This window comes from Sceloporus occidentalis, unplaced genomic scaffold (genome assembly GCF_023333645.1).
Source record: "Sceloporus occidentalis isolate IW3139 unplaced genomic scaffold, rSceOcc1.0.p SCAF_1, whole genome shotgun sequence".
NCBI classification, from domain to species: domain Eukaryota; kingdom Metazoa; phylum Chordata; class Lepidosauria; order Squamata; family Phrynosomatidae; genus Sceloporus; species Sceloporus occidentalis.
The window spans coordinates 302,848,304-302,864,594 of NW_028316981.1; the positions used below are offsets into that span (position 1 = coordinate 302,848,304).

The 16,291-nt window shown below is 39.5% G+C and overlaps 1 protein-coding gene across 2 annotated transcripts; it reads left to right on the plus strand.

The window, feature by feature from the left end:
* Window positions 1-74: 74 nt before the first annotated feature.
* STARD6 (StAR related lipid transfer domain containing 6) lies at window positions 75-14,741 on the plus strand. 2 transcript variants are annotated; one of them, XM_089497393.1, is made up of 7 exons: window positions 75-127; window positions 1,945-2,041; window positions 2,460-2,509; window positions 4,938-5,064; window positions 9,477-9,594; window positions 12,832-12,925; window positions 14,276-14,741. In XM_089497393.1, the coding sequence occupies exons 2-7, from the start codon at window positions 1,949-1,951 to the stop codon at window positions 14,427-14,429; spliced, it is 636 nt and encodes a 211-aa protein (XP_089353519.1). In that variant the 5' UTR covers window positions 75-127; window positions 1,945-1,948; the 3' UTR covers window positions 14,430-14,741. The 2 variants fall into 2 exon arrangements, with proteins under 2 accessions (XP_089353519.1, XP_089353518.1); XM_089497392.1 differs by having other exon boundaries at window positions 88-127; window positions 1,949-2,041.
* Window positions 14,742-16,291: the final 1,550 nt, after the last annotated feature.

Sequence of the window (16,291 nt, forward strand, 5' to 3'; positions counted from 1 at the left end):
CTACAACTCCCGGCATGCCCCGCGCCGCCAGGCATCACAATGGTCCTGAGCCACACCGCCCCCAGCTGCTGAGAGAAGGGAGTTACAGGTGGCACTTAGGAGGGATGCAGGCAGAGGGAGAGCTCAGGTGAGAGGCTCAGAGAGGGATGCTGCTGATGGCAATTGCTTTGTTAATGCTGCTATTGGGTGCTTTCAAGCCCTTTCTGACTTATGTCAAGGGGTTTTCCTGGCAAGGTTCCTTCAAAGGGAGGTTGCCCTGGCTCCCCTCTGAGGCTGAGAGAGTGTGACTAAGTCTTGCCCAGTGGGTTTCTATGGCCGAAGCAGGGATTTGAACCCTGGACTCCAGAGTCAAGATGTACAACTCAGATATAGAAATATACGCAGCTAAGATATAAAGATATATGAAAACAATTTAACAAAACATATGCTTAAAAAAAGGATAAAAAGCGAAGATGGGATTTGATCCCTGGTCTCCAGAGTCAAGATGTACAACTCGGATATAGAAATATACAGCTAAGACATAAAAAAATATACACATAAGATATAGAAATAGACAACTAGCATATAAAAAGAGCAAAGATATACAGCTAATCACGAAAATTACAATAGAATTTAGCTAGCCACACTATGAAAACAGTTTAAAATGTATACTTAAAAAGGATAAAAAGCTGAGCTGGGATTTGAACCTTGGTCTCCAGAGTCAAAATATGCAACTGAAATATAAAAATATAAATCTAAGATATATATATATATGCTTACAGTTGTAAACTGCTTAGGCAGTATGAAGCAGTATATAGATGAAGCAGCTATTGCTTATTATTATTATTATTATTATTATTATTATTTATATAGCGCTGTAGATTTGCCCAGCGCTGTACATAAAACAATAAATATAAAAGAGTAAACCTGCCTATGGCGTACAATCTAAGAAATAATAGGATAATACATATAAAATACATAGCAATACAGGAAATGATTCAATAAAACAGGGAACAAAAGAACATCAAATAGCAAGTGACAATCATGCAATGCCTGGGAATGGTGTAAATATACAACTAAGATTTAAAAAGAGCAAAGATATACAACTAACCACAAAAATTAAAATAGAATTAAACTATCAACAATATAAAAACAATTTCAAATGTATACTTAAAAAGGATAAAAAGCCTGAACCCTGGTCTCCAGAATCAAGATATACAACTGAGATGTGAAAATGTGCAACTAAGATATCTATCTATCTATCTATCTATCTATCTATATATTACACACACCCACACACAAGTAAGATGTAAAAAGAACAATATTACACACACCCACACACAAGTAAGATGTAAAAAGAACAAAGATATACAACTAAGCACAAAAAATGAAAATAGAATTAAACTATCCACAATATGAAAACAATTTAAGACCTATACTTAAAAAAGGATAAAAAACTGTGATTGGAACTCTGGTCTCCAGAGTCAAGTTATACAACTAAGGTACAGAAGTATACAACTAAGATATAAAAAGAGCAAAGATATACAGCTAAGTACAAAAATTAAAATAGAATTAAACTGTCCACAGTATGAAAACAATTTAAAACGTATACTTTACAAAGGATAAAAAGCTGAACTGGGATTTGAACCCTGGTCTCCAGAGTCAAGTTATACAACTAAAAAGTCGAGCAGAAAAAGGCTTCATCATGTTTACTGGAGTATCTGCAAAGGTGCATATTATCGGATGTGTGATTGTTTGGTTCACATGTGTGGCAGCAGGGGGCAGGTGGATGGGCATGCGGATCAGTACTACTGATAACAGATTTCTTTTGTTTCAGGTGCATGTAGGTTTTGTCTATTCTCCTTTGCATTTTGCAGCATGTTTAATTTTTTTCCAGATTGAAACTGCCGTTTGAAATTGGTATTCAGTGATATGCCATCCCACTTAGTTTTCCTCTCTTCTCAGATAGATGGACTATAAGAAAACGGCAGACGAAGTCTCTAAGAAAGTCTTTGCATATCTCCAAGAGGACACATCAGAATGGAAAGTGGTAAAAAGTACAGTAAGAACAGTGCATTTCCATTTCCTCTGAACTATTTCTTCTTTGCAAATTAGCCCAATCCCCGGGGGGAAGAAAATATTGGCCCACAGCAAGTCAGATTAGCCTTGGCAAATAAAACGTCTATTCTTAGTTGTGGTTTAAGAGGAAAAGGGCCTCAATTTATCTACTCACTTTCTTGCTTCTCACAAGCAATGGGGAGAAAGGCTATTTAAAGCCTGACTGAGTGTTCAGCCTCAGTTACATGGGAGTAAATTCCATAATACTCAATGGATGTCATTTGGTATAAGAAACACAATTTAAGGTAGAGCAATAAATATATTGCTGCACTTAACTTTTGTTGTTTATGTTTTTTTTAATTCCTGATTTCAAAAGCAGAGGCATTTGATTATTCTTTTCTTTCATTTATTGTCACCCTGAGAAAACTATTAAAGTGTGGTCAAAACCTTCAGAAGACTTCTCAGGAACGCTGTAAGTATATGATTGGCTTTAAGTGTATTTTATTCAGTTACAAAATAAATTAATAAATACTTTTAAAAAAACAATTTTGTGATGATACTTTTTTAGGCCACCCCAAGGTGCCAAATGCATCAAGTTCACAAACTTTTTATCAGGCAAGATAAGTGAAGTAGCCTTTCAGCTGCTTCAACTAACAGTGATGTAGTTTGTACCTTTTGGCTGGCATAATAAAGGTTGCCACAAGATGGACTTGGGGTTTATTTTGTTTTGTTTTGTTAGATAGGCAAGCATTTTACCCCTGTAACTTTTTTTCATTCATGCACTTAATCTGCAAAGTAGCTGTGATGAGAAAAGTCTGTTTGGAGATCCTTCTCCATAACAAAAGGCATTACAGTTTCTTACTGGTTTTATTGTTACTCCGCCATCCAAGGGTCAGTCAATTATTTGTTCCTGTGTATTGCCATCAAGTCAACTTTGATTTATGGCCACCTTGTGAATAAGAGACCTTCAAGTCACCCTGTTATCAACAGTCCTGCTCAGGTCTCGCAAATCCATGGCTTCCTTGACTGAATGTATCTACCTGTAATGTGGTCTCCCTCTTTTCCTATTGCCTTTCACCTTTACCTAGCATTATTGTCTTTCAGGATGACTCATGTCTTCTCATGATATGTCCAAAGTACAACAGTCTCAGTTTAGTTATCTTGGCTTCTAAGGAGAAGTCAGGGTTGATTTGGTCTTGTTGTGTGCCTTCAAATCATTTCCAATTTAGGATGACCCCTAAGGAGAAACTATCATGGGGTTTTCTTGGCAAGATTTGTTCAGAAGAGGTTTGCCTTTGCCTTCCCTGAAGCTGAGAGAGTATGACTTGGCCAAGGTCACTCGGTGGGTCTCATGGCTGAACTGGAAATCAAACCCTGGTCTCCAGAGTTGTAGTCCAACATGAGGACCATTTATTTGTCTTTTAGGCAGTCCGGGGTATCCTCCAGCACCACATTTCAAATGGGTTGACTTTCTTCCTGTCAGCTTTCTTCAGTCTCTAGCTTTCATAACCACACATAGCAATCAGAGATACAATGGCATGGACAATGCTGACTTTAGTATTCAGTGGTATATCTTTATATTTGAGAACCTTATATAGTTCCTTCATAGTTGCCCTTCCTAGACCTAGTCTTCTGATTTCTTGACTGCAAGGTATGGAAAATCTTGAACTATTCCAATGTCTTCATTGTCTGCTTTAAAATTATTTATGTCATAGGGGGAATTACTTTTGTTTTCTTGATGTTCAGCAGTAAAACTGCTTTTCCACTTTCTTCTTTTACTTTCTGTACCTTTTCCAGTAATTGTTCCAAGTTTGCTTTTTTCTGCTAGCAGTATTGTGTCATCTGCATATATTCAGTTGTTAATGTTTCTTCCTCCAATTTTCATGCCTGCCTCCCCCCCCCCCCAACTTTATGTACAGTACATTAAGTACATTCAACGTACAAGTTAAATAGCTAGGATGATAAAATACAGCCCTACATCTTTCCGGTTGGAAACCATTCTATTTCTCCATATTCTGTTCTAACAGTGGCCTCTTGTTTTGAGTTGTCCAACAAGACAATCCTATATTGTGGCACAGCCACACTCTTAGGTTAAATTTCTCTTTGATTTCTTGGGTCTTGTGGAAGAGGTCTCTTGTTCTCCCCACCCCCTTTTGGGGATCTTCTATTTCTTTTCATTGATTATTATAGTAATTCTCTTTGTCTTTGTGCACAAGTCACTAAACAGTTGCATTCAGGGTTCTGATGTTATTTCTATTCCTTTTTATTTCTGCTTCTCATTTGTCCTTAACTGCTTGAAGATTTTGCAGATAATGCAGATTTTCTTTCCTTTTGGGTGCAGATAGTGTCTTTTTGCATTCTTCCCTCACAATATCCCTGGCTTTGATGCAGAGTTCTTCTGGCTCCTGGTCAATTAGACTTAATAGGGTGAAACTATTTTTATTTTAATTTTACCTTTAAATTCTGCAGGGGTGTTCATCAGTAAATCTTTAAAAAAATAGTTTCATACAATATGTAACATGACGCAGAGAGCCAGCATGGTGTAGTGGTTTGAGCATTGGAGAATCCAGACTCAGCCATGGAAACCTGCTGGGTGACCTCAGGCAAGTCACATGCTCTCAGCCTCAGAGGATGGCAATGGCAAACCCCCTCTGACGGAACTTGCCAAGAAAACTCCATGATAGCATCACCATAAGTTGGAAACGACTTGAAGACACACAACAGCAACAGCAAGAATATTAGACATGTGTGTGACTAGTCTGTTGATCACATCTTTTCTGCCCACCTCAAATGCCCAAGCTTTCTGTTTGTGTAAAGCACCTTGGGGGAGGAGGTTATAAGAGACAATTCTTAGCACCTCCTACCGCATAACTTTTAATATATGTGTGTATATATTCTAGGTACCGTGCAGAAGCACTTGTGGAAATACCGCATGATAAACTCTTTCCCTTCATTTACCTTCCTGAGCACCGGGGCCAGTGGGATAAGGCAGTGCAGTCATACAAACTTGTGGAAACAATTGACGAGGTGATTCAGTAAGTTAATGGAAAAACATTGGAATGATTAAATGTTTGGTATACCGAATTGTAAGAGCAGGTAAGCTGGAGGGCCAATTTTTCCTATTTGGGATCCACTGTGAACCCTATCAGTTGCCCATAACACAGCTGAAAGTGACCAGAAGTCCAATTCTGGTTTCAGAAAACCTCTATTGAATTGTGATGGTAAAATGGGCTCTTGGTATCTGCTGAGGTTCAGTTCCAGGACCCTCCATGGATACCAAACTCTGGGGATTGTCCAGGCCTATTAAACGTAATGGTGCAGTAAAATGGTGTCCCTTATATAAGATAGCAAAATCTAGGGTTGTTTTCTGAAATTTATATCTTTTTTGGAATATTTTCAGACCATGGATGGTTGAATCTGTGGATTAAAAAAATCTGTGGCAATGGAGGGCTAACTGTAGTTGTTTTAGCTAAACAAAGCACAGAGTGGGCCCCAGAAGTTTCCAGGGGCCCTTTCACACTACTCAGTTATAATGCTATGATTCCACTTTAACTGCCTTGGCATCTTCCTGTGGAATCCTGGGATTTGTAGTTTAGGGAGGGTATTTGAACTAAATAGCAGGAAAACTCTAGTACCTCACCAAATGATAAGCCCCAGGATTCTGTTGGGTGTTTCTGTGGAAATGAAACTGGAATATTGCTGCTTTGAGTCTCTATATTGCGGGGAAAAGGCAGGATATAAGATGATGATGATGATGATGATGATGACAATGATGATATAGTGCAGTAATTGTGTGGTGTGAAAGCCCCAAGACCTGCAGTTCTTCTAATATGATGGCAGTTTCTGGAGGGGCCTGAGGCTGAAAAAATGGATGGTCATCCTCCTTGCAAACAACCCACAACCCACAGGCTTCATGTTGCCTTCCCCATCTAAAATTTGGCATATACAAATTCATACAACAAAATCCAAAATCTTGATTAGGCCAGCCAATAGGCACAAAAGATGTTGTTCTAGCTTTTGAAGCTCCCTGGCAGTTTTTTTCTTCTTCCGCCCTTCCTCTAATCTAAGAGTGAAATTTTCCAGTTTTCCAATAACATTTTTTTACCTGCCACCACCAACCACTTCTGGAGTACTCCCATATTCACTGTTATAGTTGGATGCCAGTGGGATTTGTAGCTTGGAGCCTGGTCTGTCAGAGAGCTCTGGTGCCTCACCAAACAACAAATACAGTATTCTGTAAGACAGTGTCATGCCTTATCACATTAAAAACAGACCTGGAAAGCAAATTGAGAGAAACACATGGCGTCAAAGCACTTTTGTTCTCTTCCAGTCATAAAAGCATGGGAGAGGGTCATAAATGTGTCCTTTTTGCCAAGCTGGAAAAATCTGTTTGTCAAAAAGGACAATTTTACCACTCTCTCCCATGTTTTTAGGACTGGAAGAGAATGAAAACTTCAGCATCATGTGCACATGGACAAGATAAACATGCTTCTCTCCATTTGCTTGACGAGTTTGTTTTTAATGTGATAAGGCATTTTAACTCATAGCAGTTAAAGTGGTGTCAAAGTGCTTTACTTCTGCAGTGTGACTACACCCAGTGTTGCCTTCTATTCATATGGTGCAGATTTACCCCAAGCCAGCCATAACCTGAGCTCTATCTGAACTTCTTTTGCCCTCTCCTCAGCCCACTCAGCTTTTCAGTTAGCCATTCCACATAAATCACAACTAAAGTGTTCAGGGTCTCTTATCCAGTTGAAGTAAAGACCTGTATTTAGGGCTGTGTCTACACTGCAGAATTAATGCAGATTGAGACCACTTTAACTGCCATGGCTCAATGCTGTGGTAATCTGGAGTTTGTAATATAGCGAGATATGTATCCCTCTTTGTCAGAGTGCCACAACAAACTACAGTACCTCTTCCAGGATTCCATAGGATGGAACTATGACAGTTAAAACAGTGTCAAACTGCGTTAATTCTGCAGTGTGGCAGCAGCCTTGGACTCTACATCATGTACACTCAAAGGTTCTTTCATCTAATGATCATGATGTATTTTGAGGTATTTTTCTGCTTGTCATGCAGATTTATCATCTAAGGTCATCTAGTGTAGTGGCTGATGGGGTTATCCCCGGTCATCTTTATCTTTATTTATATTCCAGAGCATCTGGCATATTTCCCAGATTGTCATTAAAGCTGAAGCCAGTTTCTCTCTCTCTCATAAATCTAACTGCTTGAATTAGGTCTTTTCCACCAATCTATATGTGATTCCTAGGCTGAAAAACTGAGAATTAAAATTTTTTTATTGTAAAATCTTTTAAAGTATTTATCTGTGAGCTGCCTTGGGGTCCCTTTCTGGGACCAAGGTGATATAGAAATGAAATAAATAAATACAATCAAATATATCTGGTCTGTAACAGGCCAGATCACAGTGAGAATCAGGATTGTAGCAGAAGGGAAGGAATCAAATTTAGCCTTTCATCCTCATGCTCCCACTTGGAATTTCCCCAAAATCAGGAATCGCTTTGCCCCCGCTTTCCTTCCATTGAAAACATAAGGTTCCTAGGGAAGAGTGTGACTACTCTTTGAGTCAAAGTAGATCTAAAAACTATCAAAGAGAGAAGCCTTTTTGAAGGCACAGCATAAGAACGACTCTTCCAACCTATATTGGAAACACTTATCCAAATAGAGGAGTAGGTAACTGCCTTGGGTCCCTTCTGGGAGAAAGGTGGCCTACAAATGAAACAAATAAATAAATAACTGCAGAGGATAGGGGCCAATGTTTGCCTTCACACACCCCTCACGAGGTGCATCAACACACTGTATTGCACCAGAAGTAATAGCATGTCTCTTCTAGTCATGGTTTTCTGCCAAAACCAAAAAAGACTAGTGGGAGAGGGGAGGTCAGATGACAGAACCACTATACAGTATTTGCAAGAGGTTTTTTGTGTGTGCTTTTTAAAAAAATATATTATTTTGAGCTATGTTTGAATTTTAAAAATTGCTTCCAATTTAACCCAGAAAACCTTTTCAATGTTGAGAAAGTTTTGGGGGGCATAAGAGTGTCATTTGGGGGCGACATGGGGTGCAAAGACTGACCTTTCCACACCCTGAAAATGGGACCTTTATGCACAGAAGCAGGATATCTCTGGTGAAAACTACATTTTCTGTGTCATTTTCGTGTGTTTTAAAACACCATGCAATGTTTTTCTTCTGCAAAAGGGTATTCTAAAGAGAATAATAAACAGAGGGGAAGCAGTGGCTAGGTTGTGTGACTTTAATCTTAATCCACCCTTGTGCCATATGCCCAATTTAGTAGTAGTAGATCATATTCATTGCATGCAAAGTTTAATCCTGCCAATTTAGTCAGTGAAAGGTGTCCTTTTATTACAGCAAAGACAGCAAATGTGTGGTGTTCAAGGTGTTGTTAGGCTGTAACTCCCACCACCCCTCATCCTTGCCCATGCTGGTTAGGTCTAATGAGAGTTAACAGTTCTGAATTTTCTGAAGGGACACGTGTAGGCTTCCTGGTAGTATGCAACGTGTTGTAATTGCAGCCAGTGATTGTCAACGCTTGCACCTACATTAACACCATCTTTGTTTTGCAATCCAGTGCCAACATACAGTGGATCCTTGTTATCCCCTGGGTTTTGGATCCAGGATCCCCCGTGGATAACAAAATCTGTGGATGCTCAAATCTCTTTAAATATAATGGCATAGCAAAATAGTGTTCCTTACATAAAATGGAAAATCAAGCATTGCTATTTGGAATTTATACTTTTAAAAACTATTTTCAAGCCATGGATGCTTGAATCCATGGATTAAAAAATTTGTGGATAGGGAGGGCCAACTATAGTCATTTGCTGATCAAATTTGAAACCAGAGTCTTAAGTCAGAACTGTTAACTCTCATTAGACCTAACCAGCATAGGCACCCTTAGAACATCTGGGCAGCAACTACTTAGGGTTCCCGGGGCGAGATTGGTCTCCACTTCCAGGAGGACTTTCTCCATCACCGCCCCGGCCCTTTGGAACACGCTGCCCATAGAGCTCCGCTCAGTTACCTCCCTGGCCCAATTCAGACGGGATTTGAAGACCTACCTGTTTCAGATAGCATTCCCCGAATAAGGTCCGATAGGCCCCCCCGCCGCACAGGCAAGGGGATTGGCTAACCTGGGGGCCTTTTGTTCTTGTTTTGTTGTATGGTTTATGTAATTTGTGTATGGTTTTTAATGATTATTGTGTATTTTAATTGTTGTAAACCGCCCTGATCTTATGGAAGGGCGGTATATAAATAAAATTTTTATTTATTATTTATTATTATTAAGTCTGATTTCCCCTTAAAAAACTTCCATTGATGGAGACAGGAATGACACCCTGACTTTTCTAATTTGGTGTAAAGCACTTTCAATTATGGTTTAATCTTTTTTTATTATTAAATTGTAGGACACGTTCGTTTTTCACATTATTACACACAGTTATGGCTTTGGAATGATATCACCAAGAGAATTTGTCTACCTGGTGCGCATTAAAAAATACGATGGAGATTTAATGACAACCAACTGTAAGTAATGATTGTTCCCTGGGCAGGGGTTAATAAATGAATTGCATCTGTAGGCCTGGAGTCAAGAATTTTAAGTTGGGGTGACTAAGTATAATGAGGCTGGCCAGCATACAGTAGTAGTTCAATGAGAAATAGGTGAGGTGCAGTGGTTGTAATTGGGGGACAAAGTGGTGATTGTGGACAATAACAAACTAACTCTGAATAAATCAGTTGCCATCAGTCAGAGAGAGCTTGAAGCCACGTAACCGCGAACCTTCATAATAACCACAGAAAGCAAGTGAGGCCCGGTACAGACAGGCACGTTGCGGCAATATTAGGGCTCGATAGGGCTAGGCGTCCAGACGCACCCAGCCCTAGTGATGTCACAGGTGCGTGCACTGTCCACACAGTGGGTGCCACAGCTGCACAGCTGTGGCATCATGTACAGACGCCTGTCAGCAGAAGCGACGATGCAAAAAAGGAGCCGCCTAGAGTGGCTCCTTTTTGAGAGTGCATCTGTGCAGCCACATGTGGATGCTGCTGCACAGCTGTGCAGCAAAGAGGGGTGGCGTTTCACCGCCCATGTGTACTGGACCTGAGTTAGAAAGACAGTGGTCTCTTTCACACTACACAATTACAGTGGAACCTTGCCTTACATAGATCCGTTCCAGACCCCTCACATAAGGCAAATACTGCATAAGCTCAAGCCCTATTCAGTAGTGTGGTGTGCACATGCCATTCACTTGATTGCAACGTGGTTTCCATGTAAACTGGAAGCTGCATATGGCACACCCACGTATGGAGCGGTTGCACTGTATAGCACTTCGATCCCATTTTAACTCCTATGGCTTCATCCTGTGGAATCCTGAGATTTATAATTTTATGAGATATTTAAAGTTATCTAACATGAAGCAATAGTACCTCATGAAACTATACATCCCAGGATCCCAGATGCAGTTATGGCAGTTAAAGTGCTATAACTGTGTAGTGTGAGGAAGACCAATGATTCACTGAAGTTCAGCTATAGATAGCTGAGCTGAAAGCTAAGCTGCCCCTCATCCAAGTCCACCACTCTGTTCAGCATGTCAGATTTACCCAACCAAGCACTTTCTGGATGTTGTAGGACTAGGGCTACTTTCATCTCTAGTCTGTGTGGCCAGTGGGTGCTGCCAGTTGCCAAATCATGGAACATTTCTGAAGGGGTGAGCTCAAAAAGCTGGAGATAGAGGGGACCCTTAACTTATAGAGTAAATCAGAGACAGATAATGTGTGGCTCTCCAGATGTTGCTGGCCTGCAACTCCCATTAACTATATCTAGCATTGGAATTGAAAGAGATAATGTGAGTTTCAGTCCAGCAGTATCTGCACTTGGCACCACAGGATGCCAGACTTTGGTCTCAGTGGACCTACATCTGCTGTTTTGAAAGGAAGATGCATCATAGCACTAACGCAAGCACAGTGGAAACCAACACTGGGCTTTGTGTTGCTCTTTCTTTCAATTTTTATTTGAGTGGTTTTAAATGTCTAGTTTTCCATGGTCACATGTAACATTAAGAACTGAAGCTTACATTTTTTTTATTTTACATCTTCCTTCCTCTTATGTTTATTCCTTTCTGTTGGGTCTTTCATACTGGTGGCCTGCAAGAAAGGAAAGCAAAATGGAATTTTCTAAATTAATACAGTTAGTGGCTGTAGTGGTATGATTTTTTTTATCTGTTTTATGTTCAATAACAAGGCTGTTCTTAGAGGGTCCACAGTGATGGGACAGGTGGGAAATAATTTTTAGTAGTAGCTCCCTCATTTTGTAGAATACCATCCCAAGGAACAGCCTCCTTTTATCCTCATTTGTTGCATTTAGACACCAGGCTAACACATTCCTCTTCTGGGAGGCTTTCACACCTTAATTTTGTTTCTAATGCTATAAAGATTTTATGACTTGTCCTTAACATCATTTTAATATCTTAAAATTTCTCAGGGGTAGGGATGAGTTTACTCATTTCTTCCTGAAAGAAGCAACAAATGACATTAGGAACTCTCTTTCTGCTGTAAGAAAGACTCCAAAACCCATGCTTTTCAAAGCCTATTTGCACTTCAAGACTTATTCTGTGCAAAATTTGCACGTTTGTTTTCTGTGCGTAAATAGCATTTTCAATGGAGAAAACATTACTCCTGGGCAGCAATATTATTTTGTCTGCCATGTGCATACTTTGTGGAGAAAATGGGTTTTTTTTCCTAAGCAGAAAATGCTGTTTTCTGTGCAAATCAACCACACACTTTGCACAGAGTTCTGAATTGCAAAGATTAACATGAGTTCAAGATTCTTCTTCTTGTGGTTTCTCAACACTTGAAACCATGTTTTTGGCCATTTTAAAAAATATATTTCCAAATAGTCTTTCCATGTCTACTCAGAGGTACTTTAGCACCGATTCCTGCACTGGCGATGGATTGGATGACCTTTAGAATATTTTCCAATTCTAAGGTCTTATCTTATTTGAACATCTTCATTTCTTCTGCTTTTTGGCTGCTTTGTTTTTATTGTAATGTTTATGATTTTACTATCTTGTGTTTATATTTGTAACTATCCTGAGGGCATTGTCAGGTTGACAGATACAAACACTTTAATTTTTATTTTTTTTAAAAGCATGCAAGCTAGACGTGCTAGATAGATTTAAGCGCTTGACAGATTTAAATGAATATATTTATTTTAAAATGCTTGGGAAAGTGTTTGATAGATTTACCGGTAAGGGCTTGCTAGGTTTAGATAGATACATTTATTTTAAAATGCTTGAAAATTTAAATCAATGTATAATAAGAGCCCATGCTTGATCAATATTAAATCTGAAATGTAACACCTTGAATGGAGTGTGTGGATGCGAGAGAGTAAAATATTAGGAATTGGCTGTAAAAAAAGCCCTACACACTTTCATTATGCTGTAAAAACTTTCATAGTATATTAGTTTAAGAATTCATTGAGTTATTCAGATTATGGGTGGCTCTGAACAAAAGGCTATTACATGCTTGCTCAAAAGGCATGGCACATCTATGTGGATTTTGGTTGCTTTATGGATTTGCAGAGGAGGTAGGTAGCTGAAAGAAAAGGGATGGAAGACAGGATGGGAAGGCCCAGGAGAGTTTCCAATGGAATGTGATGAAATCTGGACCCCTCGTATAATTCTGTGAATTTTACATTTGCACAATAAAAATAAGCTTGCTGTTGGAATGGATTTTGACATCTTTTTTTTTTTTCTCCCCTTAAAGCTGTCAGCATTGATCATCCAGACTACCCTCTATCTCCAAACTATGTCCGTGGTAGTAGCTATCCTTCTGGTTATGCGTGTTCTCCCCTGCCAGAGTAAGTATTTTTACAGCCTTTATTGCAGAAAATTATAAATCATCATGCCCATTTCCAACCTGGAAGCCAAAAGAATTCTTTTATAACTGAATGAGATGCTTCATGTGGTGCCAAATGATGAGGTTTTATTACACATACACCCCCTTTCCTTTCTTTCCATGTTCAATTTTTAATTAATTCCTTCAGTTTTTTTTGAAAATCACAGTGTGTCCATTACATGCAAATTGAAAAGCCACAATTTGTGTGAGGCCTGCAAACCAGGATCAAACTTTGGTTTCCCAATCCTGGTTTGGCACAGCTGCATAAACTGCAATTTGCAGGCAGGATGTAATGACAAACCATGATATCTGTGAAAGCAAAGAAATGCATAGAGCAAATGAGGGCTAGTGACAATGAGCCATAAAATACAGGAAAGCTCTCCAGAATGGGTTGGGTTCTTTCATGGTGGACAGGGGGACACCAAATTCTTATTACTAACAATTTTCCACCTGTGATGGTCCCATTTTCATCCCATCCTTGCTGAGAAGTCCTGAAAACCAAGTTTTAAAAATGTTTCCCAAAATCTGTGAAGAAATAGCTGCCATGCATGGGGCCATTTGAAGCTCAATACACACACATATTAAAACCAGTTTTCAGGGTGGGTGGGGTGGATAAATAGATTTATTCCCTGAGATGCAAAATACATCTTAAAAAGAAAACAAAAACAAAAGGCTGTGTTACCTCACTTTCCTCAGTCAGCTCTTTTGCATTGATAAAACCATGCCTTTAGTAGAGTAAACCCATTCAGTTTGTTGATGTGTTGATTGAGTGTTAAAGCAGTTGGGCCTACTCTATTTGTGACTAGGGATGGAAAGAACATTTGAAAATATTCTACCACTGGATGAAAAAAGGGGTTCCCAAATTTCTAGAAACCTCAAGGAGGAGAATTGCCCCATGTTAAGAAGCTTTGTAGTTTAGGATCTTTCTCATTGGGAAAACCCATATGTGTGTTTGGTGAACAGAAAATGTCATTTTCTGCAAAGGAATGCCCCTTTCTGCACAGAAAACATTTTTTGTGTGTGCAGAAAATGCTGTTCGCTATGCAAAAAGACCCACATGGTATACACAGAATAAGTGCCAAATTTTTAATAGTCATCAAAAATTGTGTGGTTTCTGAGGTCTTTCATGTGCAATATTATGCATTATTAAATATGAGAACCAAATTTATGAAGATTTGCATTCCTATTTGGGATTAACCAAGAGTATTCAGGCCCACATTTAACCTTAACTTAAGAGAAACACATTTGTTTGAAATGACTGTGGCTGTTTTCCAGAACCTCATATTTAGGAAGTATAATTCTTTTCTTTCAGGAATCCTCAGCACACCAAATTCGTGGCAATCCTGCAGGTCGACTTAGGAGGAATGCTAATGCCTTCTGTGATAGACTCAGTTATGCCTACGACTCTCATTAACTTAGTCACAGATTGCAAAGCTGGACTTAAAAAACTAAAGGCAGATATATAAAAGCCTACCCAAGTGTGAAAGGATGGTTATTTGTGGTTTGCAGTTGTCACCAATTTGTTTCAATGTACATTCAGTGGGGCTAGCTTTGAATACATAAGACCTGCCACAATGCATCAGACCAAAGTTTCATCCCATTTACTACTGTCGTTGAAAACAGCTGGAGAAATGCTACAAAGATGGCATATGATGGGGCAATCATCCTCTGCCTTAGAATTTCTGAAAAGGACACAGATATCCAGTCAGTCTGGTTGACAAAATTCTCCAGAGTGGGATTAAGACTCTTAATAATTGATACAGCAGGTAAATTCATATTTTTTTCATTCTCAGAAATGCCCTGAGGTTTTGATGCTAACAGGCTCAACAACATTTGAGCCTGTTAACAAGGGCTTTATTTATGGTCAGGCAGAAAGCATCCATTGTGAGTCCAACCAGAGTCAGGAATAAAATGGAAGCATTCTGTGTATTGACTGTTTCCCACTCTTGTATATTACCATCAAGGGATTTTCTTCAAGGCAGGAAGCGTCTGTCAATTGTCAGAACCAAACTATAAACCCCGGGATTATATGTGATGCAGCCATAAGAGCTGAAGTGGAATCAACACTGAAATTGTGGGGTGTGAATTGGCCTGTGGAGGCTTCTAGAAGAGTCAAATCACATACACCTGCCAGAAAAATCACACCCCAAGGTAGTCTGGAGGAGCTGCAGGTGGGAAAATAGCATGGGAGGAGGGCTATACTTTATCCCTGCCTGCTCTAGGGCTTCACTTCTGAGGAAACAAGCTTAGGATTGCCTTGACAGGCTTGGACCTGAGCTGGTTACGGCACTTAGTGGAAACAAGCCAAGATTTCTCAAGATGTGTAAATGAAGTAGGATACTCTGGCTTCTCAGCTGTCTCAGGCATACACACTTATTTCTAAACATATATTTCTCTCTCTTGTACATTATGGTTTTACTGTAAAGACAATACAGTAAAGTGGATTGGGAACTATTGTCCTATAATTCTCAATTGTCCCTAACCAGCAGAGCCAACAGCGGGGGATAGTAGGAGCTGCAGTCCAAAGATATTTGGAAATTTGTAGTTGTTCACCCCACAAAAAATGTAAGCAGCTCATGGAGTTGTGACACATAAGTCAATAAAATCCTCAGGAGCCAAAACTGAGCTATGCATACCCCCATGTAAGTTTCCACAGAAACACCACAGCCACTGGTAAACACATTTTTTCTCTCAGACCAGAACACAAAATCAAGAACAGCTCCCACCATAATTAATAGTAATCCAGGCTGAAGCACCAGAAAATGGGAGGCACTAAAGCTGCACTGAGCCTCAAGCATGAGATTTCTTGCTGCTTGTATGAGGTTTGGTTTAACAGGGAGATCAGAGTTTTAATAGTTCTAGAAGAGGACATGTGTTCACCTGCCTCACTCTTCCAGTTATACTGGACCCTGACATTAGCATAATGTCAGAAACCTCTGTAAACCTCCTGGGAGGAGACAAGGAAAAGGTAATGGGAGAAATGAGTTTTGGCTGATACCATGATTTATTGACTATTCTCTTCCTTCTCTATGACTTGTTTTCCTCTCCTTAAGTCAAACACATTTGTTTTAACATGACAGCAGACAAGAGGCTCACACATGCACCAGTCTGTGTGTCACTGAATCACAAGCATCTGAGCCTCTCCTGTTTACAATGGCCTAATCATGACCTTGGACAAGTTACACAGTCTCAGCCTCAGAAGAAGGCAATGACAAACCACCCCTGAATCTTGCCAAGAAAATTCAATGACAGGGTCTTCATAAGTCGGAATCAATGTGAAGGCAAAACACAAAAATTCTAGAAGAAGCCACCAAAAATAAAAGGCAAT

What these genes read in the sequence shown, in the direction of transcription:
- STARD6 (XM_089497393.1), top strand. Translation starts at nt 1,949, where the DNA reads ATGGACTATAAGAAAACGGCAGACGAAGTCTCTAAGAAAGTCTTTGCA. An exon ending in GGAAAGTGGTAAAAAGTACA is followed by an intron (nt 2,042 to 2,459) that starts GTAAGAACAGTG and finishes TGTCACCCTGAG; the next exon opens with AAAACTATTAAAGTGTGGTC. An exon ending in AGATTTAATGACAACCAACT is followed by an intron (nt 9,595 to 12,831) that starts GTAAGTAATGAT and finishes CTCCCCTTAAAG; the next exon opens with CTGTCAGCATTGATCATCCA.